Source organism: Peromyscus maniculatus, chromosome 21 (assembly GCF_049852395.1).
Source record: "Peromyscus maniculatus bairdii isolate BWxNUB_F1_BW_parent chromosome 21, HU_Pman_BW_mat_3.1, whole genome shotgun sequence".
Lineage (NCBI taxonomy): Eukaryota > Metazoa > Chordata > Mammalia > Rodentia > Cricetidae > Peromyscus > Peromyscus maniculatus.
Window position 1 is genome coordinate 28,558,368 of NC_134872.1, and position 27,009 is coordinate 28,585,376.

The 27,009-nt window shown below is 54.4% G+C and overlaps 1 protein-coding gene, 2 long non-coding RNA genes and 1 other non-coding gene across 6 annotated transcripts; 2 read left to right on the top strand and 2 right to left on the bottom strand.

Moving 5' to 3' along the window:
• Positions 1 to 2,086: 2,086 nt before the first annotated feature.
• On the top strand, positions 2,087 to 3,745 carry LOC143269891 (uncharacterized). The gene is made up of 2 exons (XR_013046672.1): positions 2,087 to 2,857; positions 2,888 to 3,745. It is a non-coding gene; the product is annotated as an uncharacterized LOC143269891 (long non-coding RNA).
• Dnajb12 (DnaJ heat shock protein family (Hsp40) member B12) lies at positions 2,416 to 25,673 on the bottom strand. 3 transcript variants are annotated; one of them, XM_042265619.2, is made up of 9 exons: positions 25,430 to 25,673; positions 13,167 to 13,347; positions 12,041 to 12,186; positions 10,358 to 10,543; positions 10,204 to 10,283; positions 7,543 to 7,652; positions 6,073 to 6,245; positions 5,211 to 5,308; positions 2,416 to 4,191 (listed from the first exon to the last, which is right to left on the bottom strand). In XM_042265619.2, exons 1-9 carry the CDS (start codon positions 25,560 to 25,562, stop codon positions 4,162 to 4,164), a joined length of 1,137 nt encoding a protein of 378 aa, XP_042121553.1. In that variant the 5' UTR covers positions 25,563 to 25,673; the 3' UTR covers positions 2,416 to 4,161. The 3 variants fall into 3 exon arrangements, with proteins under 3 accessions (XP_042121553.1, XP_042121552.1, XP_006972739.2); XM_042265618.2 differs by having other exon boundaries at positions 5,163 to 5,308; positions 25,430 to 25,643; XM_006972677.4 differs by having other exon boundaries at positions 5,157 to 5,308; positions 25,430 to 25,643.
• Positions 5,776 to 5,848, bottom strand: Trnaa-agc (transfer RNA alanine (anticodon AGC)). Its single transcript has one exon. It is a non-coding gene; the product is annotated as a tRNA-Thr (tRNA).
• Positions 25,674 to 25,712: 39 nt separating the features above from the next.
• LOC143269892 (uncharacterized) lies at positions 25,713 to 26,724 on the top strand. The gene is made up of 2 exons (XR_013046673.1): positions 25,713 to 25,988; positions 26,121 to 26,724. It is a non-coding gene; the product is annotated as an uncharacterized LOC143269892 (long non-coding RNA).
• The last annotated feature ends 285 nt before the right edge of the window (positions 26,725 to 27,009 follow it).

Below are 27,009 nucleotides of genomic sequence, written 5' to 3' on the forward strand. Positions count from 1 at the left end.
GCTAAAATGCTTCTGGGAGGACATATGGGGCAGGCAGGAGCAGGAATGCTCAGGGGCTTTTATTCTTGGTGACTTTTTTTTTTTTCTCTCTGCCCAAGACGGCTGTGTATGGCCAGTGTGATAAGTACAGACTGGGGATCTGGCCTACATAGTCTTCGCTGGCTGTGCCTGCTCATCCCTCCCCACCTTCAGGCCTCTGTCAGCACTGCTCCCTCTGGCTGGAATCTCCCCACCATGAAAGTGTCAACCCTCTTATCCCAGAGGCCCCAGTTGGAAGACTCGGTCCACGGGCCACACACCTGCCTTCCCCGTTTCCTCAAGAGCAGTGTCCTGTCATCTCTGTGGTTTCAGGGTCTAGAATAGGACTTGACATCACCATCAGGGAATCTTTGTTGACAGGACAAATAACGCCTGGACGGAGCTTGCTGTGACCAGACACCGTGTGAAGGGATTCCCGTGAGCCAACTCTTGCTCCACACAACTGCCCCGTGAGCCCGGTGTCTGAGCCCTTCTCACTGTGTGGAAGAGGACACCAAGGCACAGGGATGATAAGTGACATGCCCAAGGTTACCCAGCCAGTGCGTATGAAGCCAGGCTTGTGTGTGAGGCAGCTGAGTCCACACCGACACTAATAACTAGTTTTCTTTTTGGTTTTTCAAGACAGGGTTTCTCTGTGTAGCTTTGGGCCTGTCCTGGAGATCGCTCTGTAGACCAGGCTGGCCTCGAACTCACAGAGATCCACCTGCCTCTGCCTCCCGAGTGCTGGGATTAAAGGCGTGCGCCACTGCTGCCCTGCATAATAATTGACTTTCTATGCTTCTTGTGGGGCTGATCCCAACTGAGGGGTACAGTCCTCTAAACAGGTGGATACCCATGCCATTTTGAGGAGAGACACCTGCCTGGCTGGGCAGTTCATCCCAGCTGATGTCCGTTCTCCGAGCAGGGCTCCTCACCCTTGTCCATGGTTCCTGAACTCACGCCACACTTGAAGACTGGGTTTGGCCTAGAGTAGTGAGTGGTTCATGCCTAATCTAGCCCTCTGGAGGTGGAGGCAGAGGGAGCAGGAGGCCAAGGCCAGCCTTTGGTACATAGTAAGTTTGAGGCCAGCCTGGGCTACACGAAACCTGTCTTAAAAACAAAGAAGTCAAAATCCTAAGAGGCCCCAGATACATTACCCGTACTTCCCAGCACCAGGGAAACGCAGTCAGGAGGCTGCTCACTATGACAAATGGAAAGCCAGCCTGATTTACATTATGAGTTTCATGGCAGCCAGGGCTATACAGTGAGGCTACCTCATAAAACCCAACCCAATCCAACCCCACCCCACCCCACGTGGTCCTGTCAAACACAGTAAATTTGGTTTCAGTGAATGTCTGCAGAGTGATGTTTATGATAGGCTCCAAACAGGCAAACACACCACTTCCAGAAGACCCTCGGATCACCTCCCTTCTGGCAAGTCTCTTTCCAGCTCTGGGAAAATGGGCTGACTCCCTCTGCCATATGGTGTGAGGCCTGACACGGAATTCTGAGCTGGTCCTGAACCAGTGTCAAATGCTGGCACTATGCACACCTGCCCTAGACAGCCAGGTGACGTGAGCGTCTGGAAAAAATCAGGCCAGGTGCCTGCTCCTTGTCCCATGGAGCCCCTCCTGTCCCGGACCTGAGCAGGCGGGGTTAGGAGACAGCGGGCAGGTCCCTGGAGGCCCAGCAGGGCTTTTCTTGCCACCTGACAGTGGGTGGAGCAATCTGCTCAAAGCCTCTTTTTTTTTTTTGGCTGCAGATGGACGGCGTCCCACCCCTTCTGGCTCACCGAGATGTTTAGTTAGTCAGGGAGGGAGGGGGTTAGGAAGCGGGCTACCCTTCTGCCAAGCGCAGCTAACAAGTGGTAGCTTGCCGGCCGGGGCAGGCTGCGGTGACCCTGCTCGGGGACAGCCAATGGGCTCCCGGGCCGCGGTGGCACCACCAGGCAGCCCGCCTGCCTTTGGCTGACGCGCCGGCGGGAGGGGCCTGGGCCCGCCACTCACGGCTGGCGGCCCTGTCTCCGGGAGGCCCGGCAGATCTGCGGCTCCCTCCCCCGGAGCCCGGAGCCCGAGGCTGCCTCGGTGTTAGCTTTTCCCACCTCCCAGGGAGAGGAGGCTGTGGTAGGGAAGACTGTGGACCAGAGACGGCAAGACCCACTTGGGAATTTTCCGCAGGTCCCAGGCCGTGAGTGGGCTCCAGCCCAGCCCAGGAAAAACAATGTGTCGAGGGGTGGTGAGCAGGTCCCGGCTAGGACTGATGCCTGGGGCACCACATTCTACAACCCCAAGGCTCCTTTGTCGGGAGCTCCCGAGGCACGGGCTGGATGGTGTCAATGGCAATTTGTGGGTGCATCCTGCCCCATTCCCCTGCTCGATGCAGACCCACCACTGCCAATCACATAATAAACATATATTTATAGATGTACAATTTCAGAATTCTAATTCAAGAAATACAGCTTCTTGGGGGATCCTTTAGGATCTATGTTCTTATTGCACGTGGCTCAGGCCCTCTGGGGACAGGTACCAAGACCAGACAGTTGGGGTGGTGGAGGCAGAGCACCAGGGCCACTGTGGGTGGGGTCCTCTGGCCCGCGTCCAGTTCTCATGATCTCTCTAGGCCAGGGTGGCCACTTCATTGCAGGGTGGGACCTTGTTTTTTAAAAAAAAAAAAAACAGATTTGATATTCCTAACCAAACTTCCTTTACCAGCAAGAATCCTATTTGTTAGGGGGCTGAATAAGAGAGAGAGAGAGAGACCCCGGGGGGACAGATGCCACCTCTGGGCTGGCAGCTTGGGGAAGTAAGGCTTCGGAAGACGGCAGGTGCCACGGCCACAGGTGCCACGGCCACAGGTACCACGGCCACAGGTGCCACGGCCACATCCGCCGCCGCCGCCACAGGAAAACCGGGGAAATGGCAGTTCCCAAAGGCCCACTGTGGTCGTGGGAGTAGATGAAAGCTCCCCGCCTTCCCCTGGCAGCGATGGCTGTTTTGAGAAAATTCCTCATCTGAAGGGGAAAGCCGTTCGGGTTGTCGTGGATTCTTCATCCCATGAGTAGAGGCCTGGTGGAGTCCACTGTGGAGATAAAGACAGGTCCCCACAGGCACGGGCTCTTCTTCTTCACGAGCTGGGCTGCACTCGGGTCAACCTCCCAGATGAAGAGCCTTCTGGAGTCCTTGGTGCACAACTTACAGAGGGGGCCTGTTGGCAATGGTGGAGCTGTGCCCTGTGGCCCCCGTAAGGCAGACCCACCTGAGGACCTGGGTGGGGAAGAGGTACGGGCAGGGGACTGGCCGCCAGGGCTCCTGGGCACCACAGCAGAGAGCCCACCTGAGGCTGGCCGAGGACGTGGCCCGACCCTGACCAGCTATCTAGCTCCAGGGGTACCTTTCTCGCCTGCTCCCCGTACCCTAACCATGAGCCTGGAGACCTCTGGAAGTTTTCTATGCATTTATACCACCATGATTACTGTTGCCATCGAAGCCAGGCTGGGCTGGGGCTAAGGAGGACGCCAAGAGCATCCGACCCGACGTTCCGCATTCGGTCAGCTACGGCTACTGTCTAGCTGAAAACTGGCTGTCTTCCCCAACGGGCCTCATTTTCTACAATATGGAAGAAATCAGCTGAACAGCTTAACCCAATCCCTGCACAGTTAAAAAAAGACTTTATATATATATATATATATCTCTATATATGTCTATTTACATATAAATAGATATATATACATACATACGCATTCCTGTTACATTCTCTGGGAATTCTCTCCTCTCTGTTCCTTGGCCTATGCCTATGCCTGGCTTCTCCTGTGAGGTGACTGGTGCTGGCTCCTGGGAGGGGGGAGGAGAGACAGTGGGGTGTCCCCTCCCCCAGTCCTTCCCCACAGACATTCGCTGCAAGTTTTAGATTCTACGTTTGTTGCCATGGTTTCTGTATCCTAGGAGCTGGTGATGTGGAGCTTCTTGCCAGCCCTTGGGAGGGGAGGGAGCGGGCCTGCAGCAGGCTGTCTGTCCGTCCTAAGAGCTTTCTCCAGTCACTGGCTGAGAGGGGAGCTGTGCGGTGTTCGGCCTCCAGTTCCGCTTAAATTGTTTTCCTGCATCTGTCTTTCCTTAAATATACAGTCCATCACCTTGGCTCAGTGTGTCACCAAAAGTTCTCCAGGGATTTCATAGTCTGGGGGAGGAGAGGGAGACAGTTAGGTGGGCAGCTGTGGCGGGAACCCCCAGTTCAGCCCCACAAGTGAGCAGCTGGTCCCGCCCAGGTCCTCTGCAGTGTGATGAGCTGCCCAGAGAGGACATGAGCTAGCGAGTGGCCCTGGAGCAGCCTGCAGCTGGCTCTGGGTCAGGGACACAGGCAAAAGGAAGGGGTAGGCAGGGTACCTGTGCCAAAAACTCCTGGCTCTGCCCACACTCCGCTGGGCTTGGGCCAGGCTACCCGCTCCGGGCACTGGGAACTGAGCCCATTACCCACATGCAGGGGAAGGGGTGGAGGGGGTGGGGTGCCTGGTAATAGCAACTTTCACTTTTCCCCACCCCTTCTGTGCTCAGTGGCTGCTTTTGACCCTGAACTTGTGACCTTTTGTTCCCTTCTTCAAGACCACAGGGGAGATGCCTGGGTGGGGCCGGATGCTTGTGGCTCCCAGGCTCCCAGGTGCAGGGCACCGGGGTGAGGGTCTCAGATCCCACCAGAGAGGGAGTGGTCAGGGGCCCAGAGACCTCTCCTGTCTGCTGATGGGCTGGTTCAACTCCCCAAGGACTTGCCTGTCTTCAGTGGGGGCACCGTATGTGAGGGGCCGTTTGAGACCCAGTAATATGTGATAGGCTCAGGCTTGGGAAATGGGAGGTGGCTTGATTACTGGAGGAGGTAAGGAACCACAAGGTCCCCACTCTGTCTGCCTTTTGGGTACCCCCTGTCCTGGAACCCTGAAGAGGGTACAGGAGAACAGGGTCAATAGAGCAGGGTGACTGGTGGGCTGCCACAGGCTTGTTCTCCCAAGTGCCCAGAGCTACCTCATGTCAGGATGTGAAGAGTCTCTGCCATCATCACCAGGCTCCCTCCCTCCCTCCCTCCCCCGCTCTGCTCATGACCAAGGCCAAGGCTGCCAGGAGTTGCAGCCGAGAAGCGGTCCTGGCTCATACTTGGACCTGGGTGCTGTGGCTGGCCCAGAACTATCCATGCAGGGAGGCCTGCACCTCTGACAGCCGACTGCAGCTCGGGGTGCCCATCTTCTGTGCTCTGTGGTACATGTCTGTGTCCCCGAAGTAACGGGCCCGGTACAGCAAGCCTTCCTCTGCAAAGAAACGGGGCATGATCAGGGCTCCAGGACCCCTGAGGTTCACAGCCTGAGCCACTTGGAGAAACAGGAAGAAGGACCAGGAGCTAGGGCAGGGCTGGCCTCCCAGGGCGAGAGAACCCGGAGCAGCAGAGACTGAGCGCCCCCTTAGGAAGAGAGGTGACTTTCCCACAGAACCTGGGGGAGGCCTGCCCAGCAGAGAAGCCACAATCCTTGTCCCACAGCCCCATCGTCTCACAGATAGACCAGGGACATGAGCAGTGGGTGGTCAGGGGTTCCAATCTGTCTCTTAGACATTCACCTCTAGTAACAACAGGCTCTAGTGACTCATGGGGACCTCCATGAAATCATCCGATGGCCTTGGGGTTGCAGCCCCAGGGGAACCCAGGATTGGAGTTCAAGTCTTGGCAGGGAAGTGGCTGGCACAGGGTTGGGTAGCACATGAGTAGAGTTTTTCTTTTTTTTTTGGAGCTGAGGATCGAACCCAGGGCCTTGTGCTTACTAGGCAAGTGCTCTACCACTGAGCTAAATCCCCAACCCGAGTAGGGTTTTTCTATTCTCAAGCATGATTCCTGGCCACCCCTTCCAACTACCACCACCACTACCCCCACCCTCCCATGCTCGAGAACGCACACGCGTATCCACAGGCACACACACTTGCACACCCACACATAACATATAGTGCATGCAGATGCACGCACATGCACGAGGGCATGCATACGCATACACACGCACGCACGCACGCACGCACGCGCACTCACTCTGTTGCTTTTCCTTCCAACAGTTGTTTCGGAGGTTGGCGATATAATCGTCTTCCACATTCCGTTCCACTGTTTTGAGGCTGGAGCCCGTGTATTCTTCAGAGAAGGTGTCTGCCACATAGTACACGACGCTCAGGTGGTCAGTGACTCGCTTGTGGACGTGGCCCACCGACCTGACCAGAAACACACCAGGCACAAAGTGGGCAGCTGGAAGGGGGATGGCCCAGTGGCAGGAGGTGCCACACAGGCCACCGGAACAGCTGGCTCCCCAAAATGAAAGTCTGCAGCAAAGGCGGAGTGCTCCCCACCCCCACCCCCGCCCCCCACAAACAGTTCAGCTTGTGGCAAACTCCACCTTTAGGTGCTCTGCTGAGAACTGGGACATGTGGGGAGAAGCCCTTCCTGAGGGGAGATGCTGGTCTGGGAAGCTGGTCTTGGCAAGGGTGTGGGCTCTGCCTTCCATGCCTCTAAGCTCATGGATGCCCGGGGCCTGCCTAGAGTTCTGAGCCTCTAAATGGTGTGTCAGCATGAGTTAGGAGTTCATTCTCAACTCCACAAGAAAAAAGCAAAGAGGAACGAATGTCAGGAAGAAGCTGCAGCCACAAGATCTGCAGGCAACAAGAGAAGCCAGGACACCCAAGAGGAGCCACTGCTCCAGGGCAGGTGGCCCCAGCCAACGACAACGACGACACTGGCATTCTTTATCTGTCGCTAGCTGCTGCCGGAGGGGTTGCATCAGGCTCCAGGCAAGCAGGGCTGCTGTAGGCGCAGAGGCCAACTCTGCCCCCTGCTGGCTGAGGGAGCCTGGTGAGGCCTCAGGCAGGGGGCAGGCCAAGGGATTGGAGCCCTGGGCTTGCATCGGCAGAAGCTGAGAACCTACTGTTCCAGGCACTGACACCTTCGAGGGGGGTCACCTAACTCCCCCAAGTTAACCACTGGCCGTTGAGACTGAGTATCCACTCAACAAACAATGCCGAGCATGTCCAATGAGCTAGACATCTCAAATACGTTACTCATTCATTCTTCCAAGTAGGTGGATGCTATTGTTTCCATTTCACAGATGAGGGAACCAAGGCTACATGACTCATCCGGGGCCACAGCTCTCCATGTAGAAGCTAGGATGTAAGGCACCCTCCTCTGACCGACTAAACCCTGTTCCTCCTTAGAGCTTTAAGCAGGCTGTAGAGGACCTCTCAGGGTCAGCAAAGGTGGAGAGTCACGTTTCTAAAATCATGCACGACAGTGTATGTGTGTTGCCCCAAGGAGAGGCCTAGAACTTCTTTGGTGCTTTCCGAGGAGCCATGATCCTCAAAAGTCCTAGGGGCCGGCTCAGAGACAGTGTCCTTCTTGACCTCAGTCAGCTTTCTGCTATGCCTGGGCACCCCACAGATCGGGCTGGGAAGGCAGAGCTCTGATGGGGACTGAGGTCCCCTGCTGTGCTGGGCTGACCCAGGAGGGGTCTGTACTCACGGTCTCGGGCTCAGACTGTAGGGTGGGCTGGACACCATGAGCTGGCTGAGCGCAGACACCAGGATGAGGATGAGGATGGGCATCAGCTGGACGAATACTCCTAGCCCGCCCTGGAGGGAAGACAGCCAACAGTCAGAGGCCCCTAATAACGGCACCTGGTGGCTGGGATGCCCTCCCTGTCCTCCCAAAGGTCTCCCCCAGGGAAGAAGCGCCTCTGCTTGACAGCTGTCCCAGAACAAGACAAGGCAACCACTGGCGGGCACACAGTGTATGCAGATACTCAAGAAGGAACAACCACCAGTTAGTGGAAGTGGCACTCAGAAGGGAGGCAGGCCTGGGGAGACGGACTTTCACAGTCCACAGCCTTTTGAGTTTTGAGCCACACAAATATTCTGCTGATAGAAAAGCAGCTAATTAGAGGGTTGGGGTGTAGTCTGTGGTATGCTTTTCCAGCACGAACAAGGCCTTGCGCTTGATTCTTAGAACAAAAACGAGACAACTAGAAATAAATTCATTACACAATAATTTTCATTTTAAGCCCTCTTTTGTGTGTCAGCCATGAAGATATGCCTATAATCCTAGCACTCTGGGGGCAGAGACGGGAGGAGGGTTCAAAGTTGGATCCCCAGAGCGGCCATGGTTACACAGCAAAATTCTGTCTCAACCAAAAACAGTGCTGGACACGGTGGCGCACGCCTTTAATCCCAGCACTCAGGACGCAGAGGCAGGCGGATCTCTGAGTTCCAGACGAACAGTCTACATGGCAAGTTCTAGGCCAGACAGAACGACACAGCGAGACTCTGTCTCAAAAACCAAAACAAGGGGCTGGAGAGATGGCTCAGAGGTTAAGAGCACTGGCTGTTCTTCCAGAGGTCCTGAGTTCAATTCCCAGCAACCACATGGTGGCTCACAACCATCTGTAGTGAGATCTGACATGCAGGCAGAACACTGTAGACATAATAAATAAAAAATTAAAAAAAACAAAAAACAAAATCAAACCAAAACCAAGCCTCCCCCCACAAACATGTATGCTAGGAGGTTGTTTTCTCCAAGGAGAGAGGGGGAAAGAGAGAGGTGTGGGGGGGAGTGGGGGGAGGAGAGGTGTGAGGGGGAGGGAGAGAGAGGTGTGAGGGGGAGGGAGGGGGAGGGAGAGAGAGGTGTGAGGGAGAGGGAGAGAGAGGTGTGAGGGGGAGTGTGGGGGAGAGAGGTGTGAGGGGGAGGGAGAGAGAGGTGTGAGGGGGAGTGTGGGGGAGAGAGAGGTGTGAGGGGGAGGGGGAGGGAGAGAGGTGTGAGGGGGAGGGAGAGAGAGGTGTGAGGGGGAGGGAGAGGTGTGAGGGGGAGGGAGAGGTGTGAGGGGGAGTGGGAGGGAGAGAGAGGTGTGAGGGGGAGGGAGGGGGAGGGAGAGAGAGGTGTGAGGGGGAGGGAGGGGGAGGGAGAGAGAGGTGTGAGGGGGAGTGGGGGGGGAGAGAGAGGTGTGAGGGGGAGTGGGGGGGAGAGAGAGGTGTGAGGGGGAGTGGGGGGGAGAGAGAGGTGTGAGGGGGAGGGGGAGGGGGAGAGAGAGGTGTGAGGGGGAGGGAGGGGGAGGGAGAGAGAGGTGTGAGGGGGAGTGGGGGGGGAGAGAGAGGTGTGAGGGGGAGTGGGGGGGAGAGAGAGGTGTGAGGGGGAGGGAGGGGGAGGGAGAGAGAGGTGTGAGGGGGAGTGGGGGGGGGAGAGAGAGGTGTGAGGGGGAGTGGGGGGGAGAGAGAGGTGTGAGGGGGAGGGGGAGGGGGAGAGAGAGGTGTGAGGGGGAGGGGGAGGGGGAGGGGGAGAGAGAGGTGTGAGGGGGAGGGGGAGGGAGAGGTGTGAGGGGGAGGGGGAGGGGGAGAGAGGTGTGAGGGGGAGGAGGAGGGAGAGGTGTGAGGGGGAGTGGGGAGGGAGAGAGAGGTGTGAGGGGGAGTGGGGGGGAGACAGAGGTGTGAGGGGGAGGGAGGGAGAGGTGTGAGGGGGAGGGGGAGGGAGAGAGAGGTGTGAGGGGGAGTGGGGGAGAGAGGTGTGAGGGGGAGTGGGGAGAGAGAGGTGTGAGGGGGAGGGGGAGGGAGAGAGAGGTGTGAGGGGGAGTGGGGGGGGAGAGAGAGGTGTGAGGGGGAGGGAGAGAGAGGTGTGACGGGGAGTGAGGGGGAGCATGTACAAGCGTGTGTCCCTCTGTTGAATGCTCTTCACTAGCTGAGGGCAGGGCCTGGGTCTCCGCCAGCTGGCTGGCTGATCCGTGGCATCCCCAGTGCATCTGAAACACTGCCTAGTTACAAAGCTTTACTCCCTTTCTAGAAGGCTGGGTACCCACGCAGGCCTTTTTATTCTCTCGTGATGTTTTAACTTCCCATTGCTCAGAAAACGTTACCTCAGCCTTAAGAACAAATGGACTCCACAAAAATTATTCCTATTAGAAGCGGCCTGGAGGTGGAGAAGTTTCCTCGTCTCATACTCCCTGATAGAAGCCAAAGTATTAAGCAACATGGAGTGTGGCTCCCCCTGGTGTCCCTTAGCAGAATGGCACCGGGAGGGAGCAAAGACGGCTCCTTGGCTCCCGAGTGTCTGAAGTGGATCAAGACTCCTTCTTCTCTGGGGCTTTCCCCCAGGGGGCCCAGGGGGGTCCGGGGGGCCACTCAGCCCCCGGTCACTCACATCACCCTGGTTCTCCCTGCGGTCCTGCCTCTGCTGGTAGGTGTATCGCATTCGGCCATTGCTGTAGACGTGGACGTTACCTGAAACGTGGAAGGACCGAGTCAGGGGTACGCTTTCCGACCCCATCCCCCGGGGGAGCAGCCTGTGGACTTACTGGAGGGAAAGCCGCCGCCAAAGAACATGTTGAAGAGGTCTTCGGGGGAGATGTCGGCCTCAAAGCCGCGGTGGAAGTCCCCGTGGCTGTGGCCGTGCCGGGCGGCCTGGCTCTTGTCGTCACCAAACTGGTCGTACTGTTTCCTTTTCTCGGGGTTGCTGAGGACGGCGTAGGCTGTGCCGATGGCTGGAAGCGGGGAAAAGATGAGGCTTTAGAAGGCTGGGTGCAGGTGGGGCCCCAGTATAGCCCAGAGCTTGCTTCCTTCGGGTCTCAGGGGAATGGGGGACTTGGGGGCAGAGACAATTTGCTTGTTGAGCAAGCGCTGGGGAGCAGGTGATCAGGAGCAGCCTAGTCTGCGGTCTGGGCTGCGGGGAGGAGCATCAACACTCAGGCTCGCTAAGTAGCCCAGGGTGCCCTCCAATGCTTTATCCTCTTGTCTCTACGCTGGGGTAGTAGGCATGAGCCTACACCTGCTTCAGATGTGTCCTGTTCAAGATCTTTTACGTCGCACATTCTCATCCGTGGGGTGCCCGAGACAGGGCAGTACAATCCTGCAGTCACGGTGTGACTCCAAACAATGGACGCCGGGGGCCCCGGCATTGTAAGGGGAGCAGCAGACACTGCCAGCACGGGAAAACCCCCTGGTTCCCGGTGGGGACTCCCGTGTGTCTGGGTGTGCGGCCAGGATGAGTCCGCTCTCCCCAGGGCCCAGGGCCCAGCTGCTGTTTTCTGCTTGGCCCTGAGGCCTCCTCACCAGAGCTCCCAGAGCAGGCCAGCGCCTCCCAGGGCCCTGCTCCCCTCCGCTCCCCCCACTCACAGCAGTGGGCTACAGGCTTGTTTCAGAGCGGGGAGCCCTGGGAAGGAGGACAGAACCCTCCTTTCCCATCTGACGAGGTCGTATCACTGTCACAGGCTTCCCACCCGACTGCTGCTCTGACCCAGTACCTCACAACAAGGCTCACAGTCCTCACCCCCCCCACCCCCCAGGGGAACGGTACCCAGGGACCAAGAAAATGCAAGGCCCCGCGACACAGGGCTGGTATGGAGGCGGTGCACATGAGTGCCAGAGAGGAGGGAAGAGGACAATCTGAATGCATAAAGGATGCCTTATGGTTTGGGCCAGAGGTGACACACCCATTTCCCAAATCACTAACAGGCTCTGGAGTCAGAAGATGCTCTGTCCCTGGTGCAGGTCTGGGGCAGTGGTGGGAGGCTGACCCTGACAAGTGTCCTGAGGAAGCCCTCCATTTCGGGGCTCTCAGCACAGGGGCAGCCCGATGTGTATGTGAGTCAGGAGTCTGCTCCTGCCCGAGGTGCTGTGAGACTCTGGAGAAGCCATCCAAACTCTTCCTGGAACCCGGAAAATGAAGGGAAGGCAGGACTGGCCTGTGTGAGAGTGCAGTCTATACAGCTAGAGGAGGCTGCTGGAACCTTCTCAGGGAGTGCTTCTGGGCAAGATTACCTTCTCCTGCCCCCACATCCGGGGAGAGCTGCCTCGGCCCTGTATTCTGAGACAGGACATAAAACACCAGAATGCCTGGACACGGTGGCGCACACCTATAATCCCAGCATTTCGGAGGCAGAGGCGAGGGGTCTCTGTGAGTTCCAGGCCAGCCCAGTCTACGTAGCAAGAGAACCAAGCAAACTAACCAACAAAGCCCCCACACCCCAGGGCCGGTTTACCTTTGAAAGCTTCGGTGGCGCCAGGGGCATGGTTCTTGTCTGGATGGAACTTGAGGGCCAGTTTGCGGTAGGCCTTCTTCAGGTCCTCCTCTGAGGCACTCCTGCTCACCCCAAGGATCTCGTAGTAATCTTTACACTGCTTGACCCTGGAACAGGGACAAGGGCGTGATAGGGTGCCTGAGGTGAGGTGTGGGGACAGGCGGTGTGTGACACACGGCTCAGGGCAGGTGTGGGGGGGACCAGAACTGGGTCAGCTGTCTGCCTGGAGGGGCGAGGGGACCGCAGGGAGCTCCTTGGCTTGGGGGACTGGGCAGGGCCTGCTGGAAACACCATGAACACAAGGTTAGGCTTTCACAGGGGCCGCTGCTGTCTTTGGCTCCCTTGCAGGAAGCTGCCTTGGAAGGACCTTGAGTGTCTGTGAGGCAGGGGCAGGTGCATCCTGCTGACGACGATGGCAGGCATCTGCTCACCCCAAGCACAGGACCCTGAAGAAATGCCCTCCTGCTGCGACATACCTCCCTTTCTGCGCCCGTGGAGGGCCCACACTGGTTGGCGCCCTGGAGGACTTCTCAGGCCCTGGGGTCTGCTTCTATCGGCTACAGCTAGTGGACGCATGTGGTTGGAACTGTGCCTGGTTTTGACAGACCACTTGGTCACACTTACTCATACTCAGCTTGCCTGCCAGGAGGTGTGAACTTGACCTCAGAAGGATTCTGAGGCTAGCTGGTGGGAGAAAAGAAGGTTGGGAGGGCCTAGTCCTGAGTGGTCCTGGCTGGTGGTGTCAGGCCTGAGAGAGCTTCACTCTGCCCGCCTTAGGGACATAACTCTGCCTCTGCCCCCTGCCCACAGGCTCTGGTCTAAAAAGGCCTTTGTTAGGGGTAGGGTTGGGGGTAGAATCTGGAGGGCAAGATGGCGGTGTCTTTGTGTGGCAAACAGAATGTGGGAGGCTTAGGGCTGGTGGCCAGGAAGGCACTGATTGGCAACGTCTCCAGTCTGGACTGTCAGTGGCTGTGGTGGTGGGTGGGCAGTGAGGCCTTGGCTCCCACCTCTTCCAGGCCACAGGATGAAGTGAGGAAGGCTTCCCTACCCCCACCCCCAGCCCCCCACCCCACCCCATGGCCTCTACCTTTTCACGGCCGCCACTTGCTCTGAGGTGTATCCCTTGGCGCTCTCTCCTCCTCCTGCCTCGCCGTTGGCTGAGGGGGTTTCCGTCCCGCCTGCCTTCCTGTGGGTGGTGCGAGATGTGTCTGTGGGTTGGGGTTGATCACCGGCAGACTGTGGTTTTTGGTTGAGGGACTCGATCAGAGCTGGGAAGGAAAAAGAAGCCACCCAGGGTCACTTGGCAGGTCTGTCTGTGGAGGCCGACCCCTGCGTCCACTCACCACCCTCCCAGCAGGGCCACTGGACCTGACTTGGGCCTGTTCTTTTAGGAGCCCCAGTTCTCAGGAATAGGAATATTACAGATTTAAAAATATTAGCAATGTTAATTGTATTAACAGATCCATGTGATTCATGGAACTAAAGTAATTACCTTCCTTATTTTCAGATCTTCTGTTCATGTATGCATTCACTTTCTTTCTTAGTAAGTTGTACAGAGAAACACTTGTCGGTCGGCACAGTGTTTGCTACCAGACCCAAAGTCCCAGCACTACGACACACACGATCATGGTGGCACACACCTTAACCCCAGTTCTCAAGACCTGGCTCTCCGGACCCTCAACTACACCGGGAGTCGGAGGCCAGTCTGGGTGCGCGAGAGACCCTGCCTCTAAAAACAATCAACAAAAACCAACAACAAAGAGGAGCTGGGTCTGGTGGTGTATGCCTTTAATTCCAGCATTCTGAGGCAAAGGAAGAGGCAAGGGGGTCTCTGAGTTTAAGGCTAGCCTGGGGAACATGGTGAGTTCCAGGCCAGCCAGGCCCACACAGTGAGACTCCACTAAAACAAACAAACAACAATCCAAAGAAAACCCCACATCCACACCCTCAAACAACAAGAGGCCTGGGCGAGATCGGCTCGGCAGGAAAATGAGCCTACAGCCAAGACGAAGGACCGGAGCTGACCCCCAGGGCCCAAACGGGAGGAGGACCAGCTCCTCCAGACTGCCCTCTCTAGTCCTCACGCAAATCACATACACACAGAGAAAGAGAGAATGAGAGAGAGACAGACAGAAGAGGAGGAGGCGAGAGGAGAGCCAAGTGTACCGTGGGGCATGGGAGCACAAGCTTTTGACCCCAGTACTCGATGGCTTCCAGCCAGGCAGAGATACACATAAACCCCGTCTTACATAAAGAAATGCAACCCAAAGAAGAGCACATTGTGTCCGACTAATGAACCCAGCAGTATTTGACCGACAATTCAGTTACTTTTCCTTCTGCTGTCCTTTGGACAGGGTCTCGCTAGGCAGTCCAGGCTGGTCTCAAATTCACCATCCTCCTGCCTCAGCTTCCCAAGGGCTGGATTACAGGTGAGCACCACCATGCCAAGCTTGATGCTTCCTTGGTATCTCTTTCAATGTACTTGATTGCTTTACTACGCTTTTCTGAATCATCCTTCTACGGACCCAACTCAGACCTGCACACCCCCTCAGCACGGCATCCCACTCTGGAGACTCTGTCCTCAGCACCACCTCCCACTGTGTTTTCTATGTTTATACGGGCTCTTGAAAATGCTTTAATATTAAGTGGATATCATTAATGCAAAGCTAACACTAAGTCCAAGTTCATGTTAATTTTAGTGTTTCCTAGTTTAAATATCTGCTTATTAACACAGTGCATCAGAATTATAAACTGTTTAATATTCCTAGTTTAGATTTAATAGTAGTATTTCCTTTTAGTTGAAAACAGTAGTTTTTCCCTCATTGTGGTAAAAACAGAAAATCCACCATCTTAACCCTTTTGTGTGTGTAGGCCAGAGTCACCGGGGGACATCTTCCTCGCTAATTTTTGAGACAGGGTTTCTCACTGAACCTGGGGCTTGCTGACTTGGCTAACTAGCTGGACAGGGGACTCCCCACCCCCCATCCTCCTGTCTCCACTCCAGTGCTGGGGTCACAGGTGTGTACAACTCAGCCTGGGCTTTGTTAGTTGCTGGGGGGTCTGGATTCAGGTCCTCAATCTTTTTGCTTTTTGTTTTTGTCCCCGCCCCCCAGGGTTTCTCTGAGTAGCCCTGGCTGTCCTGGAACTCACTCTGTAGACCAGGCTGGCCTCAAATTTACAGAGATCCACCTGCCTCTACCTCCTTAGTGCTGGGATTAAAAGTGTACACCACCACACCCAACGTAAATCCTCATTCTCATGTGTTCAGCATCTCAGATTTAGTACTTATCTTCTAGTTCTCAATCTTTTTTATTTATTTATTTTTATTTTTAATTTTTTGTGGTTTTTTCGAGACAGGGTTTCTCTGTGTAGCTTTGCGCCTTTCCTGGAACTCACTTGGTAGCCCAGGCTGGCCTCGAACTCAGAGATCCACCTGGCTCTGCCTCCCGAGTGCTGGGATTAAAGGCGTGTGCCGCCGCCGCCTGGCTTAGTTCTCAATCTTAACCCCTTTTAAGTGTAGAAATATAGGGCATAGGTGATTTTACGTTTTGGACATTTTTTGTAGTCCAGGCTGACCTTGAACTCCCTATATCACTAAGGATAACCTTGAACATCCTGATCCTCCGTTTCTGCCTACCAAGAGACTGAAGGCATAGGCTGCCTCCCTTGGATCCATTTCAAATGAACTTTATTATTTGCAGCACTGGGGGCCAAACCTGGGCCTCACGTATGCTGAGCAAGCGCTCCACCAAAGAGCAACACCCCAGGCCACTCTTTCCTTTAATTCTAATTGTGTGTGTGTATTGGTGCTTTACTAGCACAGATGCCTGTGTACCGCATGCATGCATGCCTGGAGTCTAGAGAGGACAGACGAGGGGGTCAGAACCCCTGAAACTGGAGTTGTAGAATGTCGTGAGCCTTGTGGGTGCTGGTGATCAAACTCGGGTCCTTGCTTTGTAGACCAGGCTGGCCTTGAACTCACAGAGATCTGCTTGCCTCTGCCTCCTGCGTTCTGGGATTAGAGGTTTACTCAGCCAGTGCTCTTAACTGCTAAGCCTGTTCTCCAGTCTGACCCTTCAGATTCTTTAAGTCCAAAGCAGTATGCTCAAGAGACATCCTCCGCTGGGTACAGAGGACAGTCTTCTGCCGGGGTGGATGGGGGTGTGTGTCAGCAGCCTGTCTGATTCAGTGGGGCTGGCTGGGATGGTCAATTCTTGGAGCCTTTGCTTAGCAGTGATGAGGAATGGGGGGACTAAGTCTGTCCCAGGAGACCAGAGCTGGGGACTCAGGAAAATCCCTGTGCAGGTTTCTCCTGTTGGGTTTCTTTGTGGTCCTAGGGACTGAAACCGGGACAGTGACCACGCCAGGCAAATGTTCACCATGTGGCAATTCCCTCAGCCCTACGTTATATTTTATTTATTTATTTAGGAAGGGTCTAATGTAGGCCAGGCTAGCATCCAATTGTCTATGTAGTTGAGGATAAACTTCCTGTTTCCACCTCCTGAGTGCTGGGACTACACGTGTGTGACACCAAGCCCCAATTATTATTGCTTATACATATTTATTTCATGTGTAAAGGTGTTTTGCCTGCACATATGTCTGTGTATCATGTGCTGTGGATATCGTTCTATATAAATAAATCACTGATGGCCAGTGACCAGGCAGGAAGTAGGTTGCCAGGCAGGAAGTAGGTGGGACAAGGAGAGAGGAGAATTCTGGGAAGCAGAAGGCTGAGGAGGGAGACACTGCAGCCACTGCCAGGACAAGCAGCATGTAAAGACGCCGGTAAGCCACCAGCCACGTGGCAAGGTATAGATTTATAGAAATGGGTTAATTTAAGATATAAGAACAGTTAGCAAGAAGCCTGCCGCAGCCATACAGTTTATAAGTGATATAAGCGTCTGAGTGATTATTTTATAAGTGGATTGTGGGACTGCGGGGCTTGGTGGAGCCTGGAGAGAAGCCCTCCAGCAACAATCACGTGTCTTCTGATGCCCATAGATCCCCCTGGGACTGAAGTTACAGAGAGTTGTGAGCCGCCATGTGGTGCTGGGAATTGAACCTGGGTCCTTCCAAGAGCAGCCAAATGCTCTTAACTGCTACATCATCTTTCCAGCCCTACTGGTATACTTTTTAAACAGCTGGCCATGTCAAATCATCTACTTCATTGAGGCCTACATGAGATGTCACCCTAAAACAGGATCACGGTGATTCAAATCCAAGCTTTTTGGTTCCTTCTGACTCAGCATCCCCAAACCCTAGCAAATGCCGAGTCATAAGAGGCTGCAGTGTCCGGGCTAGAATTCCACAGCTCTTGTCAGGCCCCTGGAAAAACAATGTACCTGCATCCTTGTTGGGACCCAGGGCACCTGTGGGCTGGGAAGAACCGTGGCACAACTCAGACCAGAGTTCTTCCTGGTCTCAGGAGTCACAGCTCCGCACTGAGGGCCAGTTACCTTTCACACTGTACACCTCACTCACACCCAAGGCTCGCTGGGAACTGAGCGCTGGGTTCTGGCGGACCACGGCACCCCAGCCATGGCTGGCTCGGTGCAGGAAACTTGCTCCATCTCCCTAGGATTAGGCAATTCAAACAGCAGCTGCCAGCAGAGTTTATGGCACATAGGGAGCGGAGGCTTTGACTCAGCTCCAGGGAATACTTGGAGAAGCATCAGTAGCTGGGTATAGTGGTGTACACCTGTAATCCTAGCCCTTCCCCCTCGAGACAGACAGACAGACAGACAGACAGACAGACAGACAGACACACACACACACACACACACACACACTCCCTTGGTTATTGAGACAGGGTTTCCTCTGTGTAGCCCTGACTGTCTTGGAACTTGCTCTGTAAACCAGGCTGGCCTTGAACTAAGAGATCTGCCTTTGCCTCCCAATGCCTCCCAAGTGCTGGGATTAAAGGCGTTTACCACCACCACCACCACCTAGCTAAAATCCTAGCTCCTGGATGCCGAGGCAGGAGGATCTTGAATTGGAGGCCAGCCTGGGCTACACAGAGAGTTTGGGCCACAGGGTATCACCCTGTCTCACACAAACACGATTACTAGCCACCATCTTTTTCCCTTTCCTGGTTTGGAGGCAGTCCCCTGCTCTACAGTCGAGGCTGGCCCCCAGATTGCGAGCCTCCCAAATGCTGCGACCGCAGGTGTGCGCCAGCGCAGTTGATTGGTAACGGTCGTTTCTGTTACTGAGAGTTCAGTGTGTGAGGCAGGCACCAGCACACGGTCTATAAGCATTGGCTCACTTCATCACCACAACAGCCTCCGAAGGGAGGGGGCATCACCCGCTGCCACTCCCCTAGGGAGAAGGCGCTATGGCAGAGGTGCACAGGTCCCCGCTCCGTGGCTATCCCCGGCTGGGTCCGTGAAGGGAGGAACTCCAGATGTTAGGTTCACAGAGGCCAGATGCAATTGGCAGCTCTGTCCCTTACTAGCACAGCACTATGATCCTGGCTGATCCGTGACACTTACTGGCACCTCGGTTTCCTCAGGGTGATGGCATCAGGAAGAAATAAGAAAACATGTGCCCGTGGTTTGGAGACTGGCAAGGCATCAAATTATCACAACCTGGGTGACCAACTGGCCAGGGGAGGGGAGGAAAGCCATGGGTTGGGGACGGCTCGAGTGACTCGGGCCAAGGGCAGTGCCATGAGACACCAGGCAGCCATGGAGGCAAAGCAAGAGAGCAACAGACGAGGTAGGGCTGGTCCCGAAGGCAGAGGGAGGAGCTGGTTCCCTGGGGCTCTGAACCACGCTGCCTGTTTTCATCTCTTTGGAAGCTGTCTGTGGTCCAGGCTCAGCTTGCCATGCACGCACGTCCCGGGGGGCAACCCCACTGTTGATCCAATCAACACAGCTGCATAAGTACTCCTCAGCAAAGACTCTGGAAGCTTTCTAGACGGTTCCACTGGTCAGTCACTCTCATTTCCCTACACTGCAGAACCAAAGGGGGAGTGGAGATACGCACGCACGCACGCACACACACACACACACACACACACACACACACACACACACGGCATCATCCAGAAGGCTCCAGATAGAGCTGAAAACACAAGGTTTCTGGCTGCTGGCCTCTCCACTGGTCTGAATGCCTCCAACAGGCCTGCAGCCTGTGACAGTCTCATCCGACTCATCAATACAGCCCCTGTGACTCAGTGGCCGATAGACAATGTGCAAGACACAGAAGAGTTAAGTACCAGGCCAGCTTAAGGTTAACCTCAGCTTTGCGTGAGTCTCGATCAGTGAACCACGGAGGTGTGAACCATGGTCTGCTACTTGGGATGTGAGGCATGGAGACTGCTAATGTCCAGGGGTTTGAAACCAGCCTGGGCACCACCGTGAGAAGCTAGTGTTTCAACATTAGTTTCTTGAAAGGAAAAAAAAAAAGGTTAAAAACCAATCAAACAAGAGCCTAGTATGGTGGCTCACACCTTTAATTGTAGCACTGGGGAGGCAGAGGCAGGTGGATCTTCATTAGCGTTTGAGTCTAGCCTGGCCTACAAAGCAAGTTCCAGGACAGCCAGGGCTACATAGAAAGGCCCCGTCTCCAAAACAAAACCCAAAACAAACAATAAGGTGAGAAATGACTAAGAGAAAGGGCAACGGAGGCACCAGTGGAAGATTTACAGCTGCCAAGACCTCTTGCCCTTCCTCACGCCAGGGTCTGGCTCCACACTGGCGGAGACCCAGCCAAGACCTCTTGCTAGCAGGGTCCTCCTGGATAAATGAACCCAGCTTCTCTAGGCATTTCCCTCCTAAGAGCTGTGTGAGAAGGTGGACAGGGCTTAGCATGTGGCTGGCAACTGTCACAGTGACCTGTTCCGGCCGCTTTCATTGTTAGGCAAGTAGCTGAGTGCCAGGCACTCAGAGTGAGTCAAGGAAAGAGCTCAGGTTGGGGACAGAGACAGAGAAGACATTCGGTGGCATGCAGCTGCCACCAAAGCTAATTCCTCAGTGTAGACTTGACCCCTGCCCCTGAATGCTTGGAGGAGCAAATAAAATACAGAGAACGGAAGGACTGGGGAATCACAAAGGCGGACTGACCCAAATGGACAGCTCCACTCTGCATCTTACCGTATTAGAATTCTTTCTCCCACTGATCCTGAAGGCCCTAATCCCTTGGGAACCAAGGGTCCCCTCTTCTACCATGGCCTTGCCAAGGTGACCTTTCTGACTCTGCCCAGACCCCAGTGAACCACTTCACAGAAGCATGGGTAATATGATCTGTAGGTACCTCATCCAGCCAACTCTCTCTTTGCTAGGGAAACTGAGGTCTAATTATATTCTCAGGCTGGTCTCGAACTCACAAAGATCCGCCTGCCTCTGCCTCCCGAGTGCTGGGATTAAAGGCGTGCGCCACCACTGCCCAACTGAGACAGATTCTCATTATGTGGTCCAAGCTGACCTGGAATGTAAGATCCTCTTGTTCCCTGTCTGCTGCCCAAGTGCTGCGTTTACAGATGTATGCCACCATGTCCCCACCATGCCCAGTTCTTTCACTAAGTATGAAAGGTGAAGCCAGTGACCATCAGGTCGACAGACGCTGGACAGAGCATCCTAGAAAAAAAGTTGGACACAGTAGTGCACACCTTTAATCCCAGCACTCTCGAGGCAGAGGCAGGTGGATCTCTGTGAGTTTCAGGTCAGCCTGGTCTACAGAGTGAGTTCCGGGGCAAGCTTTTGAATGAGACCCTTTTTAAAAAAGAAACTCCCAGAAAAAGACAATGACTGCGTCAGTTCTGCTGTGGCTCCCAGCAGTCCTGTTCCTGTCCTACAGTGCGGCCATCCGGTCGTGGTGTCTCCCTGCCCTGTCCCCCCCCAGGAGCTGCAAGTCTCTCTCCTCCTTTCCACGGTGAAAGCTAACACTGGAGGGTCTTCAACTCTTGTTTGAGCCCCTTAGCCGACCCCTCCCTACACACACACACACACACACACACACACACACACACACACACACACACACACACCTTTGCCTCTCACGAACCAACGCCTCTACTTCGGCCCTCCATCCTTTCCCGTCTAACCTTCGACTCGTCCCTTTCTCCCATGGCCTCTGCAGCACCAGACAACTCCATGGCTCATGGAGACAGCCTCTGTCTCCTGCCAGGGCTCTGTCCTCTTGCTGCTCTGTCCCACTCTCCCGTCTAAGGGCAGGTGTGACACACGGCTGTCTACCAGGCGATGGCTTCTCCGTGGTCCCCGCTTTCCCACAGTGACCTCCGCTGTGCTCATTTCCAAGGCGGGTCAACAAACCGGTGACAACGGCCTGTCAGCTGGAACCTGGGGCTTCCTCCTGGGCTGGTGGCTCCCCAAGAATGTTCCACGGGCGCCCTTCCCATTCTGCCCACTTCTTCCCATCTAGTTTCTTTTGGCTTGGGCCTTTTCGGGTCACAAAAGTGGACCCCAATTCCCCAGCGCTGATCCATCCATCTTGTCCATCATCATCACACGATGGCTCTTCATTTCTGCATCGCTCCTGATGTCATCCTGCCCTAACCTATTATTCCGGGCCACGGACCCTCTCATCAACCTTTTAGGCTTCTCTCTCTCTCTCTCTCTCTCTCTCTCTCTCTCTCTCTCTCTCTCTCTCCTTCCCCTTTTCTGGATCACTGTTTTTTTGTTTGTTATGAGAGTTTCACTATGATATAGTCCAGCCTCAAACAATCTACTGCCTCAACCTTCTCATTATAGGCATGCACCACCAAACCTGGCCTCACGCTGTTTTCTTTAAGAAAATTATTCCTCCCCCTGTTCATTTCTTCTAGCCCAGGCTAACTGTGAACTCCAACTGGCTACATAGCCTATGCTAGCTTTGTTATGCCTGGTACTCTACTTTCAAGTGTACGTGGAGGGTACAACGGACTCAGCTGCCTCTCCCAACAAACTAAACCTCTCTAGGTCCCTCTATACAGAAGAGAGTGAAAAACCTTGGTCTATCAGGAAAAGAGGAGTTCCACAGTCTGGCCCCATTACACTGTTTTTGGTTTTTCGAGACAGGGTTTCTCTGTGTAGCTTTGCTCCTCTCCCAGATCTCACTCTGTAGACCAGACCGCCGCCGCCGCCCGGCCCCATTACACTTTTTAACTTGGATCCTCTATATAAATCCCACTTCACTTGCCTCTAAATCTCCCTATACATAAATCCCTGCCCAAATCTTTTCAAACTTCCAGCCTCCAGGTCTTCTCCCAGAATGCCTTTCCTGTCCCTTCCAACAAAATGAAGTTTGAATGTTACCCAATTCCTTCCTTCCTTCCTTCCTTCCTTCCTTCCTTCCTTCCTTCCTTCCTTCCTTCCTTCCTTCCTTCCTTCCTTCCTTCCTTCCTCCCTCCCTCCCTCCCTCCCTCCCTCCCTCCCTCCCTCCCTCCCTCCCTCTCTCTTCTTTTCTTTTCTTTTCTTTTCTTTTCTTTTCTTTTCTTTTCTTTTCTTTTCTTTTCTTTTCTTTTCTTTTCAAGACAGGGTTTCTCTTTGCTGCCCTGGCTATCCTGGAACTCACTCTGTAGACCAGGCTGGCCTTGACTAGAACTCAGATCCACCGGCCTCTGCCTCCCAAGTGCTGGGATTAAAGGCTTGCACCACCACCGCCCGGCTATGATTGTTGCTTCATTTCTTACAGCCTGAAGGCCTTCCCTCTGTGAGATAACATTATTTGTGTGCCCTCATTACAGTGCTCCCAGTAGCTTATAATGTAATGGTCGGGAGATTATCCTCCACACCCTTCTTTTCCCCCAAAACCGTGAACTCACAAGTGGTCGGGACTGGAATTTTCATAACTACCCTTAAGTCCTCAGCATCTAAACAAGCGTGCCTATTTTTCTGTTAAATCACGGTTATCACCTGCCTTGCAGTCCTTTTTCCCTGGAAGTTTGCTTCCTTTCGGATCTTGCCAATCCTGCCGAACCACTTGGCATCAAGGAGTGAACTTTGTGCAGGCCAAACAAAATAGGTTCTCAACATCGGCTACCCTTTTTTTTTTTTTTTTTTTTTTTAAAAGACAAGGTCTTGCTATGTAGCCCAGCTGACCTCACACTTCAGGCAATTCTCTGCCTCAGCCTCCTGAGCTCAGCGATCACAGGCATGGGCCATCACACCTGTAACGACCTGTGGCTCTGGATGAACACCCGGAACGAACTCCGATCCACAATGTTCAGGGTAGACAGCCACCTGACATTTTTTAATCAACATTTCCCTAGCCCAGGCCTAAATTCGCCTTACATTCTTGTCAGTTCAGTGCAAGGCTGCTGTTGGTTTATACACACGAAGCATATATTCTATCCAGCAAAGACACCCCAAATGTCCAACAGGTGGGCCTGTGGGATGGCTTAGAAGTGAAGGTACTAACTGCCAACCCCAACTACCCGCGTCTGCTCCCTGGGACTCACAGATGGAAGGACACAACTGACTCTGACTTCAACAAGTTATTTCCGACCTCCACGAGAGTGAGTGAAAACAGACACACACAGACACAGACACACAGACACACACATACACACACGCACACACACACACACACACACACACACACACACACACACACACACACACACACACACTCACAGCAAGCAGCAAGCCCTGGAAGGACACCCTGTCCAAGTTCCTGAACTAGCCCAGGTGGCTTCTGCCACGCCCCACAGGCCCCATTTCGTCAGCTTTCTTAACTGCTCCTTAGCGCCTAGCTGCAGTCAGATGGAATTCTGACAGGTTCGCACCCCACCGTGCTCCCCATGTATAGAGACGGAATTATCCCGAAGGGGAGCGCCTTGAGCAAGTGACTGGAGCAGTCCTGGTAAATACAACCGAAACCCTCTCCTAGAGGAGGCGCAGAGGCCAAAGATCAACCTGCAGCAGAGTCGGGAGGGAGGAAAGTTCAGGAATTCGGCCTCCTGGTCGGCCAGGCCTCCTTTCTCCATTTCCACATGTGGGCAGGGAAGGTGAGGGGCAGGCTCTTCCTGTCATTTTAATAAACGTGTATGGCATCTCAGGGCTTTCCAGTTCCGAGCTGTGACATACTGAGTCCCTTATTGCTGAGATAGTTCTCATCTACAGAAGATGTAAGGATGGCGCTGTCTTCATGACAAACAGATGGGCAGGGACTTTCTACACTGAAAAGCTCTATGGGTATTCCTGTCACACACATTTTCTGCTCAAGCTCCCTGGCAGATGAGGAAACCGGAATTCAGAAGACATGTCACATGGCAGCAATCTTGATGAGACTGGGTCTCTTAACTCTGAGCATTTGCTACACGTCAGAGTTTACTAAGTCCGCTGGCACAAACCCTGTGTTTTTCTCCTTCCGGACGGTATTACATTTCTTTGGGAGCTTAGATTACAGACACCAAAAAGGAGAGGACAGCCGGGCGGCGGTGACCCACACCTTTAATCCCAGCACCCGGGATGCAGAGGGAAGCGGATCTCTGTGAGTTCGAGGCCAGCCTGGTCTACAAAGAGTGTTCCAGGACAACCTGAGCTGTTACACAGAGGAACCCCGTCTCGAAAAGAACAAAATAATAATAATAATAATAATAATAATAATAATAATAATAATAATAATAATAGAGACTACCAAGTAAAGTGAGGCGATGGGTAGGGTAGCAGAGACAAGCTCACTACTCCCTCCTTGGTTTGGGAGATCTCAGCCCTAGGTTACTGAGCTGCCTGGTACTCAGCAGCCGTAGCAGTCCATAAGACCCGCCACCCTGGCCTGTCGGGAACGAAGGTGGGATGGGGAGGCTGAGCCAGGGATCTTCAACAACCCATCCACCCCGAAACTCGGCGTTCAAGAGACGTCTGCAGGAGTACTCGCAGGTGGAGTGGCTTATTTCGCGAAGGGTTCTCTGATTCGAACGCATGAAGATCCGAAGCTGTCTTTCTAGGAATTCCTTCCCTCTCTAGAACCCATTCTCCCTTGGAATAGTTATGTTTATTTTCCTGAACTATAATATTTCCCAGGCCGGCCACTGGCCCTGGGCCACCCAACAGCCCCCTGGGAAAAGTAGTTCGCTTTCGCTCTCACGCGAGTCCTCCTCGCCTGGTCTCCCAGCGCGTCTCCTTCCCAGAAACCTCCTACACCAGAGGGCTCCACGAGCACCGGGAAGGCCGGAGAGCCAGGCCCTCGGAGGCCCCCCAGGGGTCCAGCAGCCCACCGGGGCGCGAGACCGCGGGACTACGACTCCCGGCAGCGCCCGCGCGCGGCAGTGCGCAGGCGTAGCCGCGCCTCGCCACCCCTCCCCCCTCCGCCAACTGCTCCCGTCGGTCCGTTCCCGTGTTTCCCCCCATCCGTGCTAATGTCCCCGTCCCCCACCCCCCGGTCCCTGCGGCGCCTCCCACTCACCGCTGACTCGTGGCGTCGGGTACAGCCGCTGCGCCTTCTCCAGGAAGCGCAGCGCCCGCTCGGGCTGGTTGCTTTGGATGGCCTTGAGGGCGATGCTGATACAGCGCTCGGCTTCATCCTTGTTGGATTCCATGGCGGAACCCGAGCGCGGAACCAGGGAGGGGGAGGCCGGGCGAGCGAAGGGCTGCGCCAGCCGCCGGCGCGTCGCGGGGCAGGCCGGCGCGGAAGGATGACATAACCCTCCGCCCCTCCTTCCCGGGATTGGAGTGAGGGTTGAACCCGGGCGGAAGCCCTACCGTATGTCTCCTAAGAAAGGGGCGTTCGAACGGGGTGGTGGTGGTGGGGAGGCGGAGGAGGCGCTGGAACGCGCGGCAGCTCCAGAGCGCGAGTCCTGAAGTTGAGTGCGCGCTCCGGGTCTTGGTGGTAGTAGCCTTGGGCGTTCCAGTCCCGGACTGTTGTTAATCGAAGGGATGTTAACCGGATGCCCACGGCTTGTCAGACGCCTTTGTGGGATGTGGCAGTGGGTGTCGGAACAAAGCCCTGTCCTCACAGAGCTTTCGTGAGTGGAGAGAAGTCCGGATCCATTCAGATTAGTGACACAGTGAAGGGAAATAGCGAAAAAATAGAGGGAGATCGAGGGGAGGGGCTGCTATTTAAAATAGCTTCATTATATCAGAAGCCCCTTTTACAGAATTCGGGAGGAACAGGGACACGTGACTGTCCGAAGGCAGGGTGGTTCGAGTGGAAGAAACGACAGAAATGTAAAGGCTCGGCATGGGCATTTTCGTGGCGGAGTAATTGGGGGATTGAGGAGGAGGAGCTTAGAGGAGTCCCTACAGAGTGGAGCCAGTCAGGATGCAGCTCAGCCGCACCTCCCACTCCAGTGACAGCAACTTCGTGAAGGTTGCCCATGACTTCCACTTGGCCAGATCCACCGGTTATGTCTTAGCCCTTACATTATGGCTTGACAAGAAACTACAACAATAAGCCCAATCAATCAAAGTTAAAATTTTTGGTTTTTTGTTTTTGTTTCCCTAGAGACAAGGTTTCTCTATGTAACAGTCCTGGAACTCGCTGCCTCTGCCTCCTGAGTGCTGGGATTAAAGGCACGCACCACCACCTGCCTGGCTAAAGATTATTATATGTATATAATAAAGAATATATATATGTCAAGGTCTCACTGTGTAGCCTTGGCTGGACTGGAACTCGTTCTGTAGATAGACCAGGCTGGCCTAAAACTTGCAGTGATCCTTCTGCTTTCCACATCTGACTAAATTCTGGATATATTTTGAAAACAGTTTGTTTGTTTTGCTTCTGCAGTGGATGTATGTTCAGTGTGAGAGAAACAGACGACTTCTGGCCAATCACAATATCCTTGGCCTGAATAATTAGACAGAATTTCTGTTGTTACACCTAGCCCGTAACACCCCACAAGGAAGGAGAGAGACAACACTTATGAGTTCCAAAGATTTTAATAATTCGCCACATAAGCGGGTCACTGATCAAACAAGGCTGCAGGACAGGAACTCGGAAGCCTTGTTTCTCCTGACAGCCCTGAGCAGGCGCAGAAGCGGGGATTT

Excerpts from the sequence above, each read along its gene's own strand:
- Dnajb12 (XM_042265619.2), bottom strand. The coding sequence starts at position 25,562 with ATGGAATCCAACAAGGATGAAGCCGAGCGCTGTATCAGCATCGCCCTC. Across the intron at positions 10,284-10,357 it reads TGGCGGCGGCTTTCCCTCCA|GTAACGTCCACGTCTACAGC; the intron begins GTAAGTCCACAG and ends TCCACGTTTCAG. Across the intron at positions 7,653-10,203 it reads GCAGGGAGAACCAGGGTGAT|GGCGGGCTAGGAGTATTCGT; the intron begins GTGAGTGACCGG and ends TCTTCCCTCCAG.